Below are 23,442 nucleotides of genomic sequence, written 5' to 3' on the forward strand. Positions count from 1 at the left end.
ATAGCCTGTAGGCTAGTCCCCCTACAGGACGCCCTCTCTAATCTCTTCCACGCCGCTCCCTCCTCCTCTCCCATCCACTTACTCACCATTGAAATATTAGCGGCCCAATAATACTCACTTAGGCTCGGTAGTGCCAGCCCCCCTCCCTATCCCTGCTACGCTGTAAGAATCCCTTCCTCACTCTCGGGGTCTTCCCGGCCCACACAAAACCCATGATGCTCTTTTCAATCCTTTTTAAAAAAGCCTTCGTGATCACCACCGGGAGGCACTGAAACACAAAGAGGAATCTCGGGAGGACCCCCATCTTAACCGCCTGCACCCTCCCTGCCAGTGACAGGGATACCATATCCCATCTCTTGAAATCCTCCTCCATTTGTTCCACCAACCGCGTTAAATTTAACCTATGCAATGTGCCCCAATTCTTGGCTATCTGGATCCCCAGGTAACGAAAGTCCCTTGTTACCTTCCTCAACGGTAGGTCCTCTATTTCTCTACTCTGCTCCCCTGGATGCACCACAAACAACTCACTTTTCCCCATGTTCAATTTATACCCTGAAAAATCCCCAACTCCCCAAGTATCCGCATTATTTCTGGCATCCCCTCCGCCGGGTCTGCCACGTATAGTAGCAAATCGTCCGCATACAAAGATACCCGGTGTTCTTCTCCTCCTCTAAGTACTCCCCTCCACTTCTTGGAACCCCTCAACGCTATCGCCAGGGGCTCAATCGCCAGTGCAAACAATAATGGGGACAGAGGGCATCCCTGCCTTTTCCCTCTATGGAGCCGAAAATATGCAGATCCCCGTCCATTCGTGACCACGCTCGCCATCGGGGCCCTATACAACAGCTGCACCCATCTAACATACCCCTCTCCAAAACCAAATCTCCTCAACACCTCCCACAAATAATCCCACTCCACTCTATCAAATGCTTTCTCGGCATCCATCGCCACTACTATCTCCGTTTCCCCCTCTGGTGGGGGCATCATCATTACCCCTAACAGCCTCCGTATATTCGTGTTCAGCTGTCTCCCCTTCACAAACCCAGTTTGGTCCTCGTGGACCACCCCCGGGACACATTCCTCTATTCTCATTGCCATTACCTTGGCCAGGATCTTGGCATCTACATTTAGGAGGGAAATAGGTCTATAGGACCCGCATTGTAGCGGGTCCTTTTCCTTCTTTAAGAGAAGCGATATCGTTGCTTCAGACATAGTCGGGGGCAGTTGTCCCCTTTCCTTTGCCTCATTAAAGGTCCTCGTCAATACCGGGGCGAGCAAGTCCACATATTTTCTATAGAATTCGACTGTGAATCCATCCGGTCCCGGGGCCTTTCCCGCCTGCATGCTCCTAATTCCTTTCACCACTTCTTCTACCTCGATCTGTGCTCCCAGTCCCACCCTTTCCTGCTCTTCCACCTTGGGAAATTCCAGCCGATCCAAGAAGCCCATCATTCTCTCCCTCCCATCCGGGGGTTGAGCTTCATATAATTTTTTATAAAATGTCTTGAACACTCCATTCACTCTCTCCGCTCCCCGCTCCATCTCTCCTTCCTCATCCCTCACTCCCCCTATTTCCCTCGCTGCTCCCCTTTTCCTCAATTGGTGTGCCAGCAACCTGCTCGCCTTCTCCCCATATTCGTACTGTACACCCTGTGCCTTCCTCCATTGTGCCTCTGCAGTGCCCGTAGTCAGCAAGTCAAATTCTACATGTAGCCTTTGCCTTTCCCTGTACAGTCCCTCCTCCGGTGCTTCCGCATATTGTCTGTCCACCCTCAAAAGTTCTTGCAGCAACCGCTCCCGTTCCTTACTCTCCTGCTTCCCTTTATGTGCCCTTATTGATATCAGCTCCCCTCTAACCACTGCCTTCAGCGCCTCCCAGACCACTCCCACCTGGACCTCCCCATTATCATTGAGTTCCAAGTACTTTTCAATGCACCCCCTCACCCTTAGACACACCCCCTCGTCTGCCATTAGTCCCATGTCCATTCTCCAGGGTGGGCGCCCTCCTGTTTCCTCCCCTATCTCCAAGTCTACCCAGTGTGGAGCGTGATCCGAAATGGCTATAGCCGTATACTCCGTTCCCCTCACCTTCGGGATCAACGCCCTTCCCAGCACAAAAAAGTCTATTCGCGAGTAGACTTTATGGACATAGGAGAAAAACGAGAACTCCTTACTCCTAGGTCTGCTAAATCTCCACGGGTCTACACCTCCCATCTGCTCCATAAAATCTTTAAGTACCTTGGCTGCTGCCGGCCTCCTTCCAGTCCTGGACTTCGACCTATCCAGCCCTGGTTCCAACACCGTATTAAAATCTCCCCCCATTATCAGCTTTCCCATCTCTCGGTCCGGAATGCGTCCTAGCATCCGCCTCATAAAATTGGTATCATCCCAGTTCGGGGCATATACGTTTACCAAAACCACCGTCTCCCCCTGTAGTTTGCCACTCACCATCACGTATCTGCCCCCGTTATCCGCCACTATAATCTTTGCCTCGAACATTACCCGCTTCCCCACTAATATAGCCACCCCCCTGTTTTTCGCATCTAGCCCCGAATGGAACACCTGCCCCACCCATCCTTTGCGAAGCCTAACCTGGTCTATCAGTTTCAGGTGCGTTTCCTGTAACATAACCACATCTGCCTTAAGTTTCTTAAGGTGTGCGAGTACCCGTGCCCTCTTTATCGGCCCGTTCAGCCCTCTCACGTTCCACGTGATCAGCCGGGTTGGGGGGCTTCCTACCCTCCCCCCCCCCCCCCCCCCCCCTTGTCGATTAGCCATCCCCTTTTTCCAGCTCCTCACCCGGTTCCCACACAGCTGTATCTCCCCCAGGCGGTGCCCCCCCGTCCATCCCCTCCCATACCAGCTCCCCCCTCTCCCCAGCAGCAGCAACCCAGTAATTCCCCCCTCCCACCCCCCCCCCCCCGCTAGATCCCCCGCTAGCGTAATTACTCCCCCCATGTTGCTCCCAGAAGTCAGCAAACTCTGGCCGACCTCGGCTTCCCCCCGTGACCTCGGCTCGCACCGTGCGACGCCCCCTCCTTCCTGCTTCTCTATTCCCGCCATGATTATCATAGAGCGGGAACCAAGCCTTCTCCCTTGGCCCCGCCCCCAATGGCCAACGCCCCATCTCCTCCACCTCCCCCCATCACCACCTGTGGAAGAGAGAAAAGTTACCACATCGCAGGATTAGTACATAAAACTCCTCTTTCCCCCCTTTTTAACCCCCCTCTTCGCCCCCCACATTCGCCCCACCACTTTGTTCAAACGTTCTTTTTAATAACCCGCTCATTCCAGTTTTTCTTCCACAATAAAAGTCCACGCTTCATCCGCCGTCTCAAAGTAGTGGTGCCTCCCTCGATATGTGACCCACAGTCTTGCCGGTTGCAGCATTCCAAATTTTATCTTCTTTTTATGAAGCACCGCCTTGGCCCGATTAAAGCTCGCCCTCCTTCTCGCCACCTCCGCACTCCAGTCTTGATAAACGCGGATCACCGCGTTCTCCCATTTACTGCTCCGAGTTTTCTTTGCCCATCTAAGGACCATTTCTCTATCCTTAAAACGGAGGAATCTCACCACTATGGCTCTGGGAATTTCTCCTGCTCTCGGTCCTCGCGCCATCACCCGGTATGCTCCCTCCACCTCCAACGGACCCGCCGGGGCCTCCGCTCCCATTAACGAGTGCAGCATCGTGCTCACATATGCCCCGACGTCCGCTCCCTCCGCACCTTCAGGAAGACCAAGAATCCTCAGGTTGTTCCTCCTTGCGTTGTTCTCCAGTGCCTCCAACCTTTCCACACATCGTTTCTGATGTGCCTCATGCGTCTCCGTCTTCACCACCAGGCCCTGTATGTCGTCCTCATTCTCGGCTGCCTTTGCCTTCACGACCCGAAGCTCCCGCTCCTGGGTCTTTTGTTCCTCCTTTAGCCCTTCGATCGCCTGTAGTATCGGGGCCAACAGCTCTTTCTTCATTTCCTTTTTGAGCTCTTCCACACAGCATTTCAAGAACTCTTGTTGTTCAGGGCCCCATGTTAAACTGCCACCTTCCGACGCCATCTTGGTTTTTGCTTGCCTTCCTTGCCGCTGTTCTAAAGGATCCACTGCAATCCGGCCACTTTCTCCTCCTTTTTTCATCCGTATCCAGGGGGGATTCCCTTCTGGTTTACCGCACAGTGTTTTTAGCCGTCAAAATTGCCGTTGGGGCTCCTATCAAGAGCCCAAAAGTCCGTTTCACTGGGAGCTGCCGAAACGTGCGACTCAGCTGGTCATCGCCGCACCCGGAAGCCGTCTCTCTCTTTTATCTTCATCCGATGCCAGTGCTTTTGTAGTTACATTGTATATGTTGTGTTGCCCTATTATGTATTTTCTTTTATTCCCTTTTCTTCTCATGTACTTAAGGATCTGTTGAGCTGCTCGCAGAAAAATACTTTTCACTGTACCTCGGTACACGTGACAATAAACAAATCCAATCCAACACACCGTACGCCTTCTTAACAACCCTCTCAACCTGGGTAGCAACTTTCAGGGATTATGTCTTCCTGTTATTCCTTCCAAAATGCATCACCTCACACTTTTCTGCATTAAACTCCATTTGCCACCTTTCAGCCCAGCGCTGCAGCTTATCTATGTCCCTTTGTAACATCCTTCCGCACTGTCCACAACTCCACTGACATTAGTGTCATCTGCAAATTTACTCACCCATCCTTCTACGCCCTCCTCCAGGTCATTTATAAAAATGACAAACAGCAGTGGCCCCAAAACAGATCCTTGTGGTACACCACTAGTAACTGCACTCCAGTCTGAACATTTCCCATCAACCACCACCCTTTGTCTTCTTCCAGCTAGCCAATTTCTGATCCAAACTGCTAAATCACCCTGAATGCCATGCCTCTGTATTTTCTGCAGTAGCCTACCGTGGGGAACCTTATCAAACGTTTTACTGAAATCCATATACACCACATCAACTGCTTTGTCACCTTCTCAAAGAACTCTAGAAGGTTTGTGAGAGACGACCTACCCTACACAAAACCGTGTTGACTATCTTTAATCAAATTATTCCTTTCCAGATGATTATACATCCTATCTCTTATAAACCTTTCCAAGATTGTTCCCACAACAGAAGTAAGGTTCACTGGTCTATAGTTACCAGGGTTATCTCTACTCCCCTTCTTGAACAAGGGGACAACATTTGCTATCCTCCAGAACAATATACAGTCCAGTGAGGAACCAGGGCAATCGTGCAATCAATTACGAAAGAATATTTATTAAAAGAAAAAAAACACGACAAAATACGACACTATGATACTAACACATATGAATAACTAGCACATCGTTTTATCTCTTGTTCCCAAAATATGCCTATGCCCAGAATTCACTGAGCTACCCCTTTTCCAAAACAACATCCAATTTTAATAACACTACAGGTCAAATCCAGTTAATAGTTGCATACAACACCGCTTAGATGACCAAGTCTGGGAAAATGACAAAACTGACGTTTCAGGAGAGAGTTTTGTCAATTCTCCATGGCTCTAAATGTTAGTAAGAGTAGGCTCTATGGCTTGGATCAGAGATGAAACTGCCAGTTGACCTGTTGGATTGAAATTAGCCTGCCTCCCAATGAAAGGTAAAACAGTTATGCTGTTCAGTCCCTTTGATAATCCCCTCTGTGGATTCTGCAGTCTACCTCATTCAAATTCCTTGCTTTTAGAAGTTACCATTTGTGACTTCCGGTGGTGGCCATGGAGGAGTAGATCACACATTTGATAGCTCCCTCCTGTGACGGACATTTGGACCTTTCTCTCCTGTTTTTTTCCAGATTTTATTGGATAAATCGGGGGAGAGTGAGACGTTGAGGCGAAATCCCCCTCCGGTGTAAGGAGAAGTGGACCAGAAGTGGCCGTGTGAGAAGACAAAGGTCTACAAAGAAGACGCGAGCACAGCTGGCAACGCGGGAAAGCATGGCGGAGAAGCAGGGCTGCGGGGAGACGGCGCAGTGGTCGACAGAGCAACTGGTGAAGTTTTTTGAAGATTGCTTCGCCAAGCTTAAGAAAGACACGCTGGACCCGATCAAGGCTTTGATTGATCAGGTGGTGCAGAATTAAGAAACCCACGGACGTGCGATCCAGGAGATGGAGAAAAAGGTGTTCGAGCACGAGGAGTACCTAACTGTGCTGGAGACCAAGGTGGAGATGATGAATAACCACCAGAAAAGAATGCAGGAGAAGCTGGAGGACCTGGAGAACAGGAGGCAGAACCTGAGAACTGTCGACCTCCCTGAGAGCAGTGAGGGATCGGATGCGAGAGCCTATGTGACGAATATGCTGGAGAAGCTGATGGGGCTGAGGCATTCCCTCGGCCCCTGGAAGTGGATAGGGCGCACAGAGCCCTCGCGAAGAAGCCCCGAGCGAATGAGCCGCCGCGGGCGATGGTGGTACGTTTGCACCGATTCCTGGACAAGGAACACATTCTGCGGTGGGCCAAGAAAGAACGGAGCAGCAAGTGAGAGAACTGTGAGCTGCGCATTTATCAAGACCTGGGCGCGGATTTGGCCAAGAGGCAAGTTGGGTTTAAATCGGGCAAAATCGTCCCTCTTTAAGAAGGGGGTGAAGCTCAGGATGTTGTACCCAGCGTGTCTGTGAGTCACATGAGGAACGGGATTTTTATTTCGAAACACCAGATAATGCATTGACTTTCATCAAGGAAAAAAGACTGGATGTGAGCTTAAGACACGGAATCCTTGGGGAGAGTATTGCAGTGGCGATTTATCGACAATCACTTTTGTGCTGGTTTGAATAAGTAGTGTTATGTGCAATAAGGGTCTGTTTCGATGGCTAAAGTTAACTTTGTCTTATGAGCTGGGTGGAGGGGGGGGTGGTTTCTGTGGTTGTTTTTTATGTGGTTGTTTTTCCACTGTTTTTTCTGATGTTTATTTACTGGGGAATGTGATGCTTTGAATATGTATGTCCGTGTGTGTGTGTGTGTGTGTGTGGTGGGGGGGGAGTGGTGAGAGAACAATGGGGAGGCAGACTGTTTGGTGCCATGGCTGGGAGCTTTCAAGTCGGCTAGGTCAGCTGACTCACGGAAGCACAGTGGGGGGCGGGGGGAGTGGTGAGAGAACAAAGGGGAGGCAGACTGTTTGGCGCCATGGGTGGGAGCTATCAAGTCGGCTAGGTCAGCCGACTCACGGAAGCACAGTGGGGGGCGAGCAGGTGTTAAGCTTGAGCTTGATATGGGGGGTTGGGTTTCTGGCTACCGGAGGGGGGGGGGGGAGCTGCTTTGCTGACAGGGGAGGAACTGCTACCAGGGGGAAAATGGGAGGTCGGGAATGGCGAATGCCTGAGGGATGGCTCAAGGAGGCCGGGCACGTGGGGGGGGGGGGGGGGTTGGCCAAGTATTCCACTCAGGGCTGGACTCAAAGAGCGGGGGGGGGGGGGGGGGGCGATTTTGATTAATAAACAGGTGATATTCGTGGCAGGGAGAATCGTGTCGTTGACACGGGGGGTCGGTACATAATGGTGAGTGGGAAGCTGGAGGGGGTGCGGGTAGTACTCATAAACGTATATGTTCTGAATTGGACGATGTGGAATTAATGAGGCGGGTGTTAGGTAACATCCCAGAGTCACATAACTTAATCATGGGGGGAGATTTTAACATGGAATAGATGTGTGTGTGTGTGTGGGGGGGGGGTAGACCCATGGAGGTTTGCACGGCCAAGGGCAAAGGATACCAGAAATTTTTCTCCTATGTCCACAAGGTATACTCTCGCACTAACTTTTTGATTCTGAGCAGGGCTCTAATACCAGCTGTTGTGTTGTTCACCCTGGGGTAACACAGACTGCACACGATGCAGTTAACTGATCAAGCATACACCAAACGTAGGCATTGTTTCAATAAGATTTATTGAACTTCAGTAACAAAGCACACACCTGCCTGTGGGTTGACTCTACTACTCGAAGTAAACTAACATTAACTATCTAGACCACGCTAGCTCTGATCCACGTGTAGTAGGTGTTGAACGATTTGTACACCCTGACTGTCACTAAAGTGGTCACCAGTGGAAAGAGGCAGAGCGCTGATGCCTTGTGTGTTTTATAGTTGGAAGCCCCCCTCTGGTGTCCTGTCTTGTGACTGGTCGTGTTTTGTTCTGTATATTGATTGGCTCACCTGGGTGTCTGTAACTGCCTGCTTTTACCTCATGATGTGCATGGGTGCATATTATGCCATCCCCCTTTTTTATAAAATTGTTGGCTGCTTAGAGCAGAAACGACATTTACAAGAGAAACTATATACAGCAATTGGTGAGTGGATGGATATGTACATGTAAGGTGTCTAGCGTGCAGAAACATAACATATATACAAAGGAACTATTTATAAGTCCAGTCGTTGAGGCTGTCGTTGGATTCTTGTGGACTGCCTGAGAGGTGGAGGCGGAGATGATGGTGTCTTGACCAGTTGCCATGCAGCCAGATTAGTGGCCTCGTGGAGCGAGGTGTCCGGATAGGGCAGAACGACATCTGGGAAAGTGAGATCCGGTGGTGGGCAGGCAAGTTTGCGTAGTGCCCTTCTGTTACGCCTCACAATAGATCCATCAGCCATGCGAATCACAAACGACCTGGGAGCAGCCTGTCGAACAACAACAGCTGGAGCTGACCAGCCTCCACCAGGCAACTTGATGCCAACAGCGTCCTTCACAGAGAGCACCGGCAGATCCGTAGCGGGAGCATCATATGTCAGCTTCTGCCAGGTTCTGATCTGCTGCATCTTTTGCAGCACCGGAAGGTGATCCAGGTCAGGTACATGAATGGCCGGAACAGTCGTCAGCAGGTTACGATAAGTAGCTGTGCCGGAGACATACCGTTGGACAGAGTGGTTGCCCTGTATGCCAGAAGAGCAAGATTAAAGTCCGAAGCCGAGACCGCAGCCTTACAGAGCATTTGCTTCACGATATGGACCCCTTTTTCAACCTGCTCATTAGATTGCGGGTAATGCGGGCTCGAGGTGATGTGCTGGAAGTGGTATTGCTTTGCGAAGTTGGACCATTCTTGACTATAGAAACAGGGACCGTTGTCGCTCATGACCGTGAGCGGGATTCCACGCCTGGCGAATGCCTCTTTGCAAGCCTTGATGACGGCCCTGTATGTTAGGTCCGACAGTTTCACTACCTCGGGGTAACTGGAGAAGTAATCAATTATCAGGACGTAGTCACGCCCAGTTGGCGTGAAAAAGGTCCACTCCGACCTTAGACCATGAAGAGGTCACGATCTCATGCTGGTGGAGCGTTTCTTTGGGCTGGAAGCGCTGGCAGGTCATGCAATTGAGGACCATGTTTGAGATATCCTCATTGATGCCGGGCCAGTAGACAGCCTGCCGGGCCCTGCGTCTGCACCTCTCAATACCCAGGTGTCCCTTGTGTATCTGCGTCAGCACCAAGCTCTGGAGGCTGCGCGGAATTATGATGCGATCCAATTTCAGGAGGATCCCCTCAACAACAGTTATGTTATCCTTTACATTCGAGTATTGGGGGCATTGCCCTTTCTGCCAGCCATTTGTGAGGTGATGTATTTCTTTTTTAAATTTGTTTTTATTCAAAATATAATTTTTACAAACCACTAAAAAAGGAAAAACAATGTGAGGTGATGTATGACCCGCTACAGCAGAGGGTCCTTGATGGGCGCCAGCACCCGGCATGGCGCATGAATGACAGGCGTCGCATCAGGCCGGAGCAGAATTTTATAGCGGTAGAGCAGCGTACCCATCCCACTGAACACATCCGGGTATTGCAATAGTAGCTCCTCATTGTCGGCTTGAAGAGTGCTGTTGGCACAGGACACGGCATATACACGCTGAACGAGATGGAGTAGCTTGCATGCATGGGCACCAAGCAGAGAAGCCTTACCGGGCTTGACGATCTCAAACCGCAGAGTGGCCTTGATCGCCCTGTTGGATACCTGCAGGTGACAGGACCCTAATGCCATGATGGCATTCCCATTGTAGTCGAGCAACTGGCAGGCCAGAGGAAGAATGGTAGGCTGCCTTTGGATAAGAGCAAGATATGCTTGGGATATTAGATTGGCCGAAGCACCGGTGTCCAGCTTGAACCGGATGCTACAATTGTTGACTTGTACTACGGCACGCCACTCGTCCGCATAATCCACGTTCAGGATGGGTGTGTGTGTTGGTAAATGCGAGGAGGCCTTGTCATGCATGGTGATGATGCCCAGTCGATAAGGGGGCTCCGAGCAGTCGTCGTCTGGATCGGTGACGGGATCCGGTTCCAAGTCGAGCAGCCCTTGCTGCACACTGCGAACTCATCTACGTTGAAACTGGGATCGCTGGCCCCTGTTGGAGGTACAGATCTGCACAAAGCCGCATAATGGCCAAGCTTCTTGCAGTTGAGACACCGCTTGCCTCTTGCAGGGCATTGCAGCTTTAAATGGGCGGTGCCGCGTCGTCGCACATGCGCAGTGCGGTCAGCCGCCGCTAGCACCTGTGCAGTGTAGTCTTCAGCCACTTCATTTTCCCGACCGTGGTGCGCTTGCATGGGACCCCTGGAAAAGGGTGCAAAATGGGCGCCTTCATCGATGCTCAGGCCCCACATTCGAGTGATGGCCTGTACACACTCAGCCTCGTGGGAGGCACGTTGGTCCTGCTCTGGCGACTTAAGGCAGGAATAGCGACCTTTCGTTTGTTCGTGGACTTTGTATGTCTCAATGGCCACTGGCAGGGTCGCGAAACACAATCTGATCCCTGATGAGGGAGTCAGCGGTGTCTCCGTAGTTGCAGGATTGTGCTAGGATGCGAAGATGAGTGAGAAAAGACTGAAAAGGCTCCTCCTTACCCTGAATGCGCTGCTGGAAGACATAACGCTCGAAGCTTTCGTTTGTCTCGGCCTCATAGTGACTGTCGAATTTCGCTAAGACCGGTCTTGAACTTGGTCTTGTCTTCACCGTCGGCAAAAGTGAGCAAATTAAAGATTTGGATGGCCTGGTCCCCCGCGGTAGACAGCAGCAGTGCGATTTTTTGGGAATCGGAGGCAGTTTCGAGGCCTGAGGCGTCAATGTATAGACTGAATTTCTGCTTGTAGACCCGCCAGTTGGCGCCAAGGGTCCCGGAGATCCGGAGCGGCGGAGGTGCCTGGGTCTTTTCCATGCCGCTGGAAGGCAGTTGCTGGTCGTCAGTGAATTTTCGAAGATAAATTACTTAGAAGCAGTAGCCATTTCTGGTATCATGTCATGTTGTTCACCCTGGGGCAACACGGTCTGTACACAATACAGTTAACTGATCAAGTATACATCAAACGTAGGCGTTGGTTCAATATAAGATTTATTGAACTTCAGTAACAAAGCACACAGCTGCCTGTGGGTTGACTCTCTACTACTCAAAGTAAACTAACATTAACTATCTAGACCAGGCGAGCTCTGATCCACGCGTAGAAGGTGTTGAATGATTTGTACACCCTGACTGTCACTACAGTGGTCACCAGTGGAAAGAGGCAGAGCGCTGATGCATCCTGTGTTTTATAGTTGGAAGTCCCCCTCTGGTGTCCTGTCTTATGATTGGTCGTGTTCTGTTCTGTATATTGATTGGCTCACCTGGGTGTCTGTCACTGCCTGCTTTTATCTCATGATGTGCATGGGTGCATATTATGACACCGGGGGTGGTGGATACTGAGCACTCGGCAATCGCAGTGTCGGATCTTGCCCCACATTGGGTGGATATACGGGTTAGTTTGGAGAGAGGACAACTCCCGCTATGGAGGCTGGATGTGGGGTTGTTAGCAGAGGAAGCGATCTGTGGGCGGGTGAACAAGTCCATCCCAAACTACCTGGAAACAAGTGATACAGGGAGGTCTCTGCAACAACGGTTTGGGAAGCTTCGAAGACAGTGGTCAGAGGGCCCACAGGGAAACGGTGGAACGGGCTAAGAGGGATAGGTTAGTTGAGGAGATAGTCAAGATGGACAGGAGATACTCGGAGGCCATCGACGTGGGGCTACTGAGGGAGCGGTGGAGATTACAGGTGACGTTTGGGCTGTTGACTACAGGGAAAGCGGTGAAACAGCTGAGGAAGGCAAAGGGGGTGATCCATGAGTATGGGGAAAAGGTAAGCAGAATGTTAGCTCACCAGCTCAGAAAAAGGGAGGCGGCCAGGGAGATAGGGAGAGTAAAGCGTAGAGTGGGATCACGGTCCTGGACCCAGTGGAGGTGAATGAGGTGTTTAAGGACCTTTACAGCAAATTATATGAGTCGGAACCCCCGGCTGGGGTGGAGGGGATGAGGCAGTCTTTGGGTCAGTTGAGGTTCCCGAGGGTGGATGAGGATCTGGTGGAAGGGCTGGGAGCCCCAATTGAAATTGAGGAAATAATTGAGGGGCTGGAGGGCATGCAGTCGGGCAAGGCCCCGGGGCCGGATGGCTACCCGGTGGAATTCTAAAAGAAGTTTTCAGATAATGGGCACACTGCTGGTGAGGACATTTAATGAAGCAAGGGAGAAGGTAGTCCTCACCCCAACAATGTCGCAGGCCTCGATTTCATTGATCCTGAAACGGGAGAAGGATCTGGAGCAATGCGGGTCATACAGGCCAATTTCTCTACTGAATGTGGACGCCAAACTGCTGGATAAGATACTGGCCAAAAGGATAGAGGATTGTGTCCCGGGGGCTGATGGGGGGAAGACCAGACGGGATTTGTAAAGGGAAGGCAACTCACGGTCAATGTTCGAAGGCTTTTAAATGTTATTATGATGCCCTCAGAAGGAGGGGAGATGGAGGTGGTGGTAGCGATGAATGCGGAGAAGGCTTTTGATCAGGTGGAGTGGGATTACCTGTGGGAAGTGCTGGGAAGGTTTGGGTTTGATGAGGGATTCATTGACTGGGTGCGGTTGTTCTATCAGGTACCAGTTGCGCGTCTGCGTACGAACCGGCTGAGGTCGGGGTATTTTAAACTACATCGAGGGACGAGGCAGGGTTGCCCCTCTCTCCGCTACTGTTTGCTCCGGCCATAGAGCCATTTGGCCATGGCGTTAAGAGCCTCTAGGAACTGGAAAGGGCTGGTACGGGGGGTTGGCGCACCGGGTTTAGCTTTACGCAGATGACCTGCTCTTGTACATTTCAGACCCGTTGGAGGGGATGGGGGAGGTTATGCGGATCCTCGGGGAATTTGGTCATTTTTCGGGGTATAAATTCAACATGGGGAAAAGTGAGGTGTTCGTGATCCAGGCAAGAGGGCAGAGAGAAGACTGGGAGAGCTGCCGTTTAGAATGGTAGGAAGGAGCTTTCGGTATCTGGGAATCCAGGTGGCCCGGGAATGGGAGGCACTGCACAAGTTAAACCTATCCCGGCTGGTAGAACAAATGAAAGGGGACTTTAAGAGATGGGACATGCTCCTGCTATCACTGGCGGGGAGGGTACAGACCGTGAAAATGACGGTCCTCCCCAGATTTCTGTTTGTCTTTCAGTGCCTCCCCATCTTCATCCAGAGGGCCTTTTTTAAATGGGTAAATAAGGTTATTTTGGGCTTCGTGTGGGGAGGTAAAACGCCGCGAGTGAGGAAGATGTTGCTGGAGTGAAGTCGGGGGGGGGGGGAGGGTGGGTTGGCGCTGATGAAATTTTGCAATGACTACTGGGAGGCTAATATAGCCATGATTAGGAAGTGAGTAGTGGGGGAGGGGCCGGTGTGGGAGCGGATGGAGGCAGCGTCATGTAAAGACACAAGTTTGGGAGCACTGATGACGGCACCTGTCCCGTTCTCGCCGGCCCGACACTCCACAAGTCCGGTGGTGTTGGCGGCTCTGAGAATCTGGGGGCAGTAGAGGAGATATAAGAGAGTGGAGGGAGCATCGGTTTGGACCCCGATTTATAATAATCATGGGTTTGCACCGGGTAGGCTGGGTGGTGGGTTCCGGAGACGGCAGAGGGCAGGAATTAGGAGGATGGGGGATCTATTTATAGACGGGTGCTTCCCCAGCGTGAAAGCCTTGGAGGATATATTTGAACTGCCAGCAGGGAATAGGTTTAGGTATCTGCAGGTGCGGAAACCTCTTGAAAAGACAGGTTCCGGCCTTCCCGCTGCTGCCGTCACAGGGGATACAGGACAGAGTCGTCTCCAGTGCCCGGGTGGGAGAGGGGAAGGTATCAGATATCTACCAGGAATTTTAGGAATCGGCGGAAACTCCGATAGAGGACCTTCAGGGCAAGTGGGAAGACGAGATACGAGGAGAAATAGAGATGCATCTGTGGGCGGAGGCCCTAAGCAGGGTTAACACATCCTCATCATGTGCCAGGCTTAGCCTGATACAGTTCAAGGTAGTCCACCGGGCACACATGACTGTGGCCCGGATGAGCAAGTTTTTTTTGGGTATAGGACAGGTGTGCAAGGTGTGAGGGAAGCCCAGCAAATCATGTCCACATGTTTTGGGCATGCCCGAAGCTTAGAGGGTTTTGGCAGGGTTTCGCTAAGGCAATGTCCACGGTACTCAAATCAGGCTGGTGCCGAGTCCGGAGGTGGCGATCTTTGGAGTATCGGAAGAGCCGTGAGTTTAGGGGCGAAAGAGGCCGACGTCTTGGCCTTTGCCTCCCTGGTAGCCCGGAGACGGATCTTATTAATGTGGAGGGGCTCAAAACCCCCGAGTGTGCAGAGACCTGGGTTAGTGACATGGCTGGGTTTCTCAGTCTCGAGAAAATAAAGTTTGCCTTAAGAGAGGGTCAATGGTAGGGTTCACCCGGAGGTGGCAGCCGTTCGTCGACTTTCTCGGGGAAAATTAAAATGTCAGCAGAAGCAGAATTCCAAAAGTGGGGGCGGGGGGGGAGAGAAAGACTGTTGTTCTATTGTTGGGTGGTGTGATGATTGGGATGAGGGTGGAAATGCTTATTGTACCATGTTTGTCGTTGTTATTGTTATTATTATAAAAACTTGCAAATACCCTAATAAAAATATTTTTTTTAAAACAAAGTTAGCATTTGTAAAACCTCCGAGATGGTCATCAGCACCTTAATATCCCTAGACTCCTTCTGATCTTGCTACTGGGAAAATTGCATCTCATTATTTCTCTATGCCTGCTCGTCTTATGACTAGTTTGTATTTTATTTTCATCTCAAATTCACTGATAATCTCATTAACTTCCCACATTCTTGACAGGAGGTCTGAGAGGAACATCGATGCTCATTATATTCTGCACTGTAAATTCTATGATCTATGATCCTGCATGAATCCCACATAGTGTAAAAGTAATCACTGATTTCTTGGTGGTTGTTTTATTACTGGTGGTAGCTAGCTTTGTTCTTCTCCAAATCCCATTGCTTTGCAAAGGACATTACAGCAAGTGTACAGATATTCTGCAGGGCACGGTAGTGAACCAGTAGTTGCAGTATACGCTGGTACCAACGGCATAGAGAGGGCAAATATTTATGTCCTACAATCAGATTTTCAGGAGCTAGGGAGTAAGTTTAAAAAGTAGGACCTCATCGTTACTGAGAGTAGCAAAAGGAAGGTAGGGAGGAACTTCAAACAAAGACGAATCAGACTACAGAAGGGATTGCTTGATTGCACGGTGTACCGAAAACAACCTCTCTCTAAATGTTGGAAGGACCAAGGAACTGATCATTGACTTCAGGAAGCGCAGCACAACACACACTCCCGTCTGCATCAATGGCTCCCAAGTGGAGATGGTCGATAGCTTTAAGTTCCTGGTGGTCACCATCACCAACAGTCTGTCCTGGTCCACTCACGTTGATGCAACAGTCAAGAAAGCCCAACAATGTCTCTACTTCCTACGGAAGCTAAAGAAATTAGGCATGTCTGCATTGACTCTCACAAAGCTCTACAGATGTGTGATAGAGAGCATCCTATCCAGCTGCATCACAGCCTGGTATGGCAACTGCTCGGTCCAAGATTGCAAGAAACAGCAGACTGTGGTGAACTCAGCCCAACGCATCACACAAACCTGTCACCCCCACATTGACTCTGTATACACCTCCCGCTGCCTCAGGAAGGCAGACAGCATTATCAGAGACCCCTCCCACCCAGACATTGCCTTCTCCAGACCCTTCCATCAGGCAGAAGGTACAGAAGTCTGAAGACTCGCACATCCAGACATAGGAACAGCTTTTTCCCCACAGCTACAAGACTCCTCAACGACCCCCACTCGGACTGACCTGTTCCCTGTAAGAACACTATTCACAACGCCCTATGCTGCTCCTGCTCATGTATTTGCTTTGTTTGACCCCTTGTTCCGCACTGTAACCAATCACTGTTTAGGCGATGTACCATTTATCAATGATCTCTGTTGATTATTCTTGTGCCTACTATGTACGTACTGTGTACGTTCCTCGGTCGCAGAAAAATACTTTTCACTGTACTTCGGTACATGTGACAATAAATCAAATCAAATCTTCTTTTACTTCCCAAATTGTAATATCACACTTATCTATTTTGAAATTCATTTGCTATCAAAGAGAAAATGCTGGAAAATTTCAGCAGGTCTGGCAGCATCTGTAGGGAGTGAAAAGAGTTGACATTTTGAGAACAAATGACCCTTTGTCAAAGCTATCAGACCGAGAAAGTGGGAAATATTTATACTGTGGAATGAGAATGAAAGATGAGTCATAGCCACAGAAACCCAGGGAAACGAGGTGCTAATAGCCACAACATTACATCTGTTGCGCCCTCTGATGTTAGTTTCTCTACTGTTTGGCCGTTCATATTTTTTGTTCTCTTTACAATTTGGGAAGTAAAAGAAGATTTGATTTGATTTATTGTCACATGTACCGAAGTACAGTGAAAAGTATTTTTCTGCGGCCAACTATGAAACCTACGGAAGTCATAGGGGGAAGGCATCTGGAGGAAATTAGGTCACTAACGGTGTTGGAGATAATGGCTTGATGTTTAGTGATCTGGTCATGATCCAGGGGGAGGTAGGAGGAATATCTGAGAGTTGGCGCTCAGCCTCTGCGAGGTTTAGGTCAGTACGCCAGGCGACAATAGCACCCCCTTTGTCGGCAGGTCTGAAGACAAAGTCGGGGTTAGACCTGATGGAGTGAAGGGCAGAAAGTTGGAAGGAGGTTGGAATGGGTGAGGGGGTGTAGCCATCTGGGATGGCCACTTCCCGATTACAAAAGGACACTTTGCAAAGATTGCAGGGAAAATGGACAATACTGAGAAAGCAAGCAGGTGCAGGGTTTGTCTGTTGATTGGAGCCGCAGCTCCCAGACAAGACCAAAACTGCAAAGCCATACTAATGAGCCATCTCCGGGGACAAAAGAGTAACATTTAAGTAAACAATACCCAAGGCAGACACCCCGGCGCCAGCGGAGACCAGAACAAAGCAAGGCCAACGGCCACCTAGGACACGCCCAGCCATCAGGGCACCCACCCCTTTATTGGAGGAAATCGATAGGAATTATTCAGAAATGGCCCAATTAATTGGGGCCAAGTTCAAGGCCCGCCCAAAAGCACGCGAAGCCCCTTTTGGGTATAAGAAGGATGCCCCAAGAGAGAATCGTTCTCTTGGCTCCAGCTCTCACCAAGGAGAGACCTGCCCAACAGCTGCACCAGAACAAGTAAGTCCAAGGTCAACGCACGCTACCAGACAGACGATCTTAGCTGTTCCCCTTCACCACTTCAACCCCAGCAGCCTCAGAACCTAACAACGGCCATTGTTCCTCTGACTGAGTGGGTGCCCAAAGCTAAGCATAGGCTTTAGCAGCAGTGATAGTTTAGTCTGTAGTTTTTGTGCATGAGTATATTTAACTGTGTGTTTTCGGAGAGTTAGCCCGTGCCCATTTGTCCGCAGATAATATGGCCAAATGGACTTGAATCCTAGTCTCTCATGCGACAGAGGCAGGACTGAGAGCTTGCGCAAATTACGACCCATCAGCCGAGGCCCACAACGAGAAATGGGTTTTTAAAAGATTGTCCCGCACTTGGGAACAATCAGTCCAAGGCAAAACCGCATTTGCAAAACCCGAGGAACAGCAGGCAGACATGAATCCAGTTAAAGCGCACCAGAACCCCGCATGGGTAAATTAGGGCAGGAACAGCCCACCACAGCCAAAACCCCAGGAATACTACAACTGTGGACAATTAGGACACTTTGCATGAGAGTGCAATGGGCCCCAAAAGCAGCAGACAATCACCCTAAATAAGAATAGGGCAAAGCCAATCCATAGCGTTACCGCCCGTTCAGAGAACATAGACATGAACGGCACCGACTGAGGTATTTGGGCTCCCCAATTTGGGTCTGCGACACCCTTTGGGACAAGTCCGGTAGACCGGTCGTAGCAGGCAAAGTCCATGGACACCCCGTAGAATTTCTTTGGGACACAGGAGGGTCCCGCACCACACTATTCCTCCACGATGTTTCAGCGAGACACGTGGCCCACAACAGACACCATCACACTCAGCGGCTTTACAGGTCATTTACGACAAGAACACATCACAGCCCCTGTAGCGATACAAATAGGGAACATCACAACTAAACACCACGTAGTTTTGGTCGATCTACCCCAGACAACTGAACACATCCTATGAATCGATTTTATGAGCTCCCACAACCTCTCTTTTGAACCAGTTAATAAATGTGTTTGGAGAATGGCAAAGGCAGCACGAGCCCCCGCCACGCTCACAGTTGGAGACTATGAAAACAGGATTAGCTCAGTAGGAGACTTCTGGTTCGACCCGCGAGCCATTAGTCAGGACAAACAGGTTAGGGAAGTCCTGCAGCAACACAAAGGAGCATTTGCACAGCACAAGCATGACTGTGGCAAAATGGCTGGCTTGGTGAATATTACAGGTCCCGACCCCAGACCCCAAAAGCAGTATGGTTTTCCCCAAGAGGCAGAGGGAGAATAGAGAGTCTTCTTGATCAAGGTGTACTCAGATCAGTAGCCTCCACAAACAACGCACCAATTTGGCCCGTCAGGAAACCCGATGGATCATGGCGACTGACCATTGATTACCGGAAACTAAACAAAGTAACCCCAGAAGCAGCCCCCACCGTAGCCACGAGTCCCGAGACCATGCTCAAACAGGCCATTTACATTCCAGGGACACTAATACGTGGACGTGCTTCCCACAAAGCTTCCACAATTACCCCTCCATTTTCCACCGACAGCTGGCAAATGGACTAGCAAGATTTTCCCGCCCCGATGGCCTGGTCCAGTATGTAGATGACCTGCTACTACAGACAGACACAAAGGGAGAGCACATCCTAGCACTCCTAAAAGAAATTGAATGTAAAGTCAACCCCAAGAAGGCCCAGATTTTGCAGGAAAAAGTGATTTACTTGGGTACAGTAATCACACATGGTAAACGCGAGATCGAGCAAAAGAGAATTGACTCCATCGTCAAATTGCCCCTTCCCCATAATGTCTCAGCCCTCCGGTCAATTTTAGGACTGGTTAGCTACTGCCGAAACCATATCGACGGTTTCGCCACAAAAGCAGCGCCCCGATCCGACCTTCTCAAGAAGCTTGCACCTTGGGAATGGCTCCCACAGCACACGGATGCCGTGGATGCTTTAAAAAGAGCCCTCAGCACAGGTCCCAGATCCACTTTCCCCGTACACAACTGAAGTTGCAAGCACCGACCGAACCCTTTCGCCGTACTCCTCCAGGAACGCCATGACCAATTACACCCCGTGGCATATGTCTCACGCGTGTTAGATATTGTCGAGCGATGATTTTCTGCCTGCAAAAGGCACCTGTTCGCAGTTGTTTGGGCAGTACAGTACTTCGCCTACATTACAGGACTCAACCCCATCATCATTCTCACTGAACACACCCCAACACAGCTATTATTAGATGGTCGACTTAAAGATGGCACAGTCAGCCAAATCCGCGCAGCCCGTTGGACCCTTCTTTTGCAGGGACGGGACTTTACAGTCAAAACAACCAACACTCACGTCTTCCGAGCCGATAATTTGCAATATGCAGGTACCCCACAAGAGTGTGAGATCATCACCACAAAACACAACACAGGCCCATTTATACCCAAGTCAGCTCCCAGGAAAGCAGGTAATACACCCCAGAGACCCCTGAAAATTTATGTGGATGGCTCCTCCACAGTTTTGAACGGAAAGAGAATTACCGGTTGCAGTATTTATGTAGAGGACGCGCAGGGATGCGCCCTAGATGAGATTTCACTAAAGTTGCCAGGACATCTAGGCTCACAGGCAGCAGAACTGGCAGCCAGAGCGTACATTGTAGACCACCCTGACTCGTTTCCGACCCCAGCAGACTTCTATTCGGACAGCTTATATGTCTGTAACAGCTTAACGGAATTCCTATCCCTGTGGGAAACTAGAGGATTTGTTTCTGCAGACGGAAAGCCCCTACCCTCAGCCCCATTACTCCGACATATCCTAGAGACAGCTAAAAATAGAAAATATGGCAGCGTTAAGGTTTGCAGTCATCACCGTACTTCCCCCCCCCCCCCCCCCGGTAACGTTAAAGCAGAAGCCCTAGCGAAGGCAGGTTCCAGACATGGTTACTTTTGGAACCCCCTCCCCGAGGGCACCCCAGTACACGCGATTCAGGTCTCACAGACCAACATTCAGGATCTAGCAAAGGCACAGAAGGAAAATGAAAAACTCAGGGAAGTTTTAAAAGGAACCTTCCCAGCCCCGTACGACAAGTTTAAAAACACAACCACCACACACGACGGTGTGATTTTAAAAGAAGGCATTTATGTAGTTCCCAGCATGGACAGGAACCAAATTATTTGTCAGGTCCATGACAATCATGGACACCAAGGCATTGAACCCACCCTAGCCCACCTCAGACCGCTCTGCTGGTGGCCTGATTTAAAAGCCGATGTTACTCACTACATTGAAAATTGCTTGATCTGTGCCCAGAACAATCCGGACAGATATGCAAGAAAGGCTCAGCTTAGTCACACCCACCCCATTAATGGCCCCTGGACGAATTTGCAGATAGACTACATAGGACCCCTACCCCCCTGCAGAAATAGTTATAAGTATGCGTCGGTCGTCATCAACACCTTCACAAAATGGGTGAAGCTTTTCCATCGAGAATGAATACAGCCAAGACAACAGCTAAACTATTAACACAGCACACCTTTACAAGATGGGGCCTCCCGCACAGTATAGAGTCCGATCAAGGCTCCCATTTCACAGGACGAGTCATGAAAAACGCCCTCATAATTTTCGGAATCAGGCAGAAATTTCACATACAGGAGGGGGGTAGGGGAGGGGGGGTAGGGGAGGAGGGGGGTAAGGGAGGAGGGAGGGGGGTAAGGGGGGGAGGGGGGGGGAGGGAGGGAGGGAGGGAGGGGGGGGTGAGGGATGGAGGGGGTGAGGGAGGGGGGAGGGGGGGTGAGGGAGGGGGAGGGGGGGTGAGGGAGGGGGAGGGGGGGTGAGGGAGGGGGAGGGGGGGTGAGGGAGGGGGAGGGGGGGTGAGGGAGGGGGAGGGGGGGTGAGGGAGGGGGGAGGGAGGGGGGGGTGAGGAGGGGAGGGGGGGTGAGGGATGGAGGGGGGGTGAGGGAGGGAGAGGGGGGAGGGAGGGAGGTGAGGGAGGGAGGGGGGGGGGGTGAGGGTGCCCCTCTCCTTCACCCTGGAGAGGATGCTGCTCAGTGAGAATCCGCGGCCTGATTGACAGGCGGAGGAGACCCGGCACAGACCCTGATGGGGGGGAAACTCAACACTGCCGCGGACAGCGGGCACGATCCTGGGGCCTGTCACTGGAAAGCAAGAGGTGGCAGCGAGAGCCAGGCACAATACAGCGAGAGCCGGGCACAATACAGCGGGCCAGGCACAATACAGCGGGCCAGGCACAATACAGCGAGAGCCGGGCACAATACAGCGGGCCAGGCACAATACAGCGAGAGCCGGGCACAATACAGCGAGAGCCGGGCACAATACAGCGGGCCAGGCACAATACAGCGAGAGCCGGGCACAATACAGCGGGCCAGGCACAATACAGCGGGCCAGGCACAATACAGCGGGCCAGGCACAATACAGCGAGAGCCGGGCACAATACAGCGAGAGCCGGGCACAATACAGCGGGCCAGGCACAATACAGCGAGAGCCGGGCACAATACAGCGAGAGCCGGGCACAATACAGCGAGAGCCGGGCACAATACAGCGAGAGCCGGGCACAATACAGCGGGCCAGGCACAATACAGCGGGCCAGGCACAATACAGCGAGAGCCGGGCACAATACAGCGGGCCAGGCACAATACAGCGGGCCAGGCACAATACAGCGGGCCAGGCACAATACAGCGGGCCAGGCACAATACAGCGAGAGCCGGGCACAATACAGCGGGCCAGGCACAATACAGCGGGCCAGGCACAATACAGCGAGAGCCAGGCACAATACAGCGGGCCAGGCACAATGACAACTGACAACTTGTCAGTCCGCCCCTCAGGTAAAGAAACATTCTAAACGCCACCACACTGACAAAGCGACATTGAAATTAATAGTGCACCTTGATCGGGGCGTGGGAGAGAAAAAAACAAAACTATCCTGTCCACAAAACTTACTTACCAGAAAAAGACACTGGAGAAGATGTTGGCCGTCGCCAGCGGGTTTGGGTTTTCCTCTCTGTGGACGGGCTCCATGTTCGCCGGCCCAGCGGTTTGTGTGGAGCAGCGAGTGAGCTCCCTGTGCGCGAGCGCGGGGCGGGCACACGCTCCGGCTGCAAGATCACCCAGCGCGCGCTCCCGTCTCTGACCCGGCGGCGCCGAACGCGCGCGAGCTGGCGTGTCCACCTGTCGCGTGTTACCCCCCGCAGCGGGGACATTGCGTGGGCTCTCTGTCAACCAATCATTTCCCAAAGAAATAAAGCTAGGCAACCAGCCACGAAGATGGTGCAAAAACTCTTTTTGCTACTGTGGAGAGTCAATCTGCATGATGGAAACTGGAGAAGTGGAGCATCGTGACGTTATCCGTGGGCTTGCGGGCGTGGTGATGTGCATCACTGTAAATACACAAGGGGTTAATGTAAATACGCTACGACTAAGTAAACACTAGAGGGAGCACCAGAGACATAATGACATGCAGACATACAGCTAATGAACACATAGAATAGGACACGACCAATGGGGAGTCAGGACACCCAGAGGTGACAGTATCACAAGGGGGCATTACACAACCCAGATGTAAGGGCAGGGCACACATGCCCTCTCTCTTTCCACAGGCGATACTTAGAGAGTAGGACAGGGGCAGATCAGAAGCAGCACACCCACCACTTGGCTTAGAGCAGTCTGGTTAGTTACACTGAGTTACTATAGCAAGATTAGCAGGAGAGTCGAACTCAGAGAGAACTGTGCTAATGGTTCAATAAATCACATTGAACTTACTTCAAAGTCTGGAGTATATTTTGGTCAAAGCTGCATCGAGTTGCAGCCTGTGTTATCCCAGAGGGAATGAGAGAGACTCGCGGTTGGTGTGTTGCCTCCCAGGTGCCAGGGTCTGTGATGTCTCGGATCGTGTT

The 23,442-nt window shown here is 51.1% G+C and overlaps 1 protein-coding gene across 3 annotated transcripts in view; it reads right to left on the minus strand.

The window, feature by feature from the left end:
- The window catches only part of abcc4 (ATP binding cassette subfamily C member 4 (PEL blood group)), a 742,685-nt gene extending 720,058 nt beyond the window's left edge, over positions 1-22,627 (minus strand). For 2 of the 3 annotated variants that reach the window (XM_072476237.1, XM_072476236.1), the window contains exon 1: positions 22,494-22,627. In XM_072476237.1, the coding sequence (XP_072332338.1) occupies positions 22,494-22,567 (74 nt within the window). In that variant the 5' untranslated portion in view covers positions 22,568-22,627. The remainder of the gene's footprint in view (positions 1-22,493) is intronic. The other variant, XM_072476238.1, reaches the window with a different exon arrangement.
- Positions 22,628-23,442: the final 815 nt, after the last annotated feature.

This window comes from Scyliorhinus torazame, chromosome 15, assembly GCF_047496885.1.
Source record: "Scyliorhinus torazame isolate Kashiwa2021f chromosome 15, sScyTor2.1, whole genome shotgun sequence".
NCBI classification, from domain to species: Eukaryota; Metazoa; Chordata; class Chondrichthyes; order Carcharhiniformes; family Scyliorhinidae; genus Scyliorhinus; species Scyliorhinus torazame.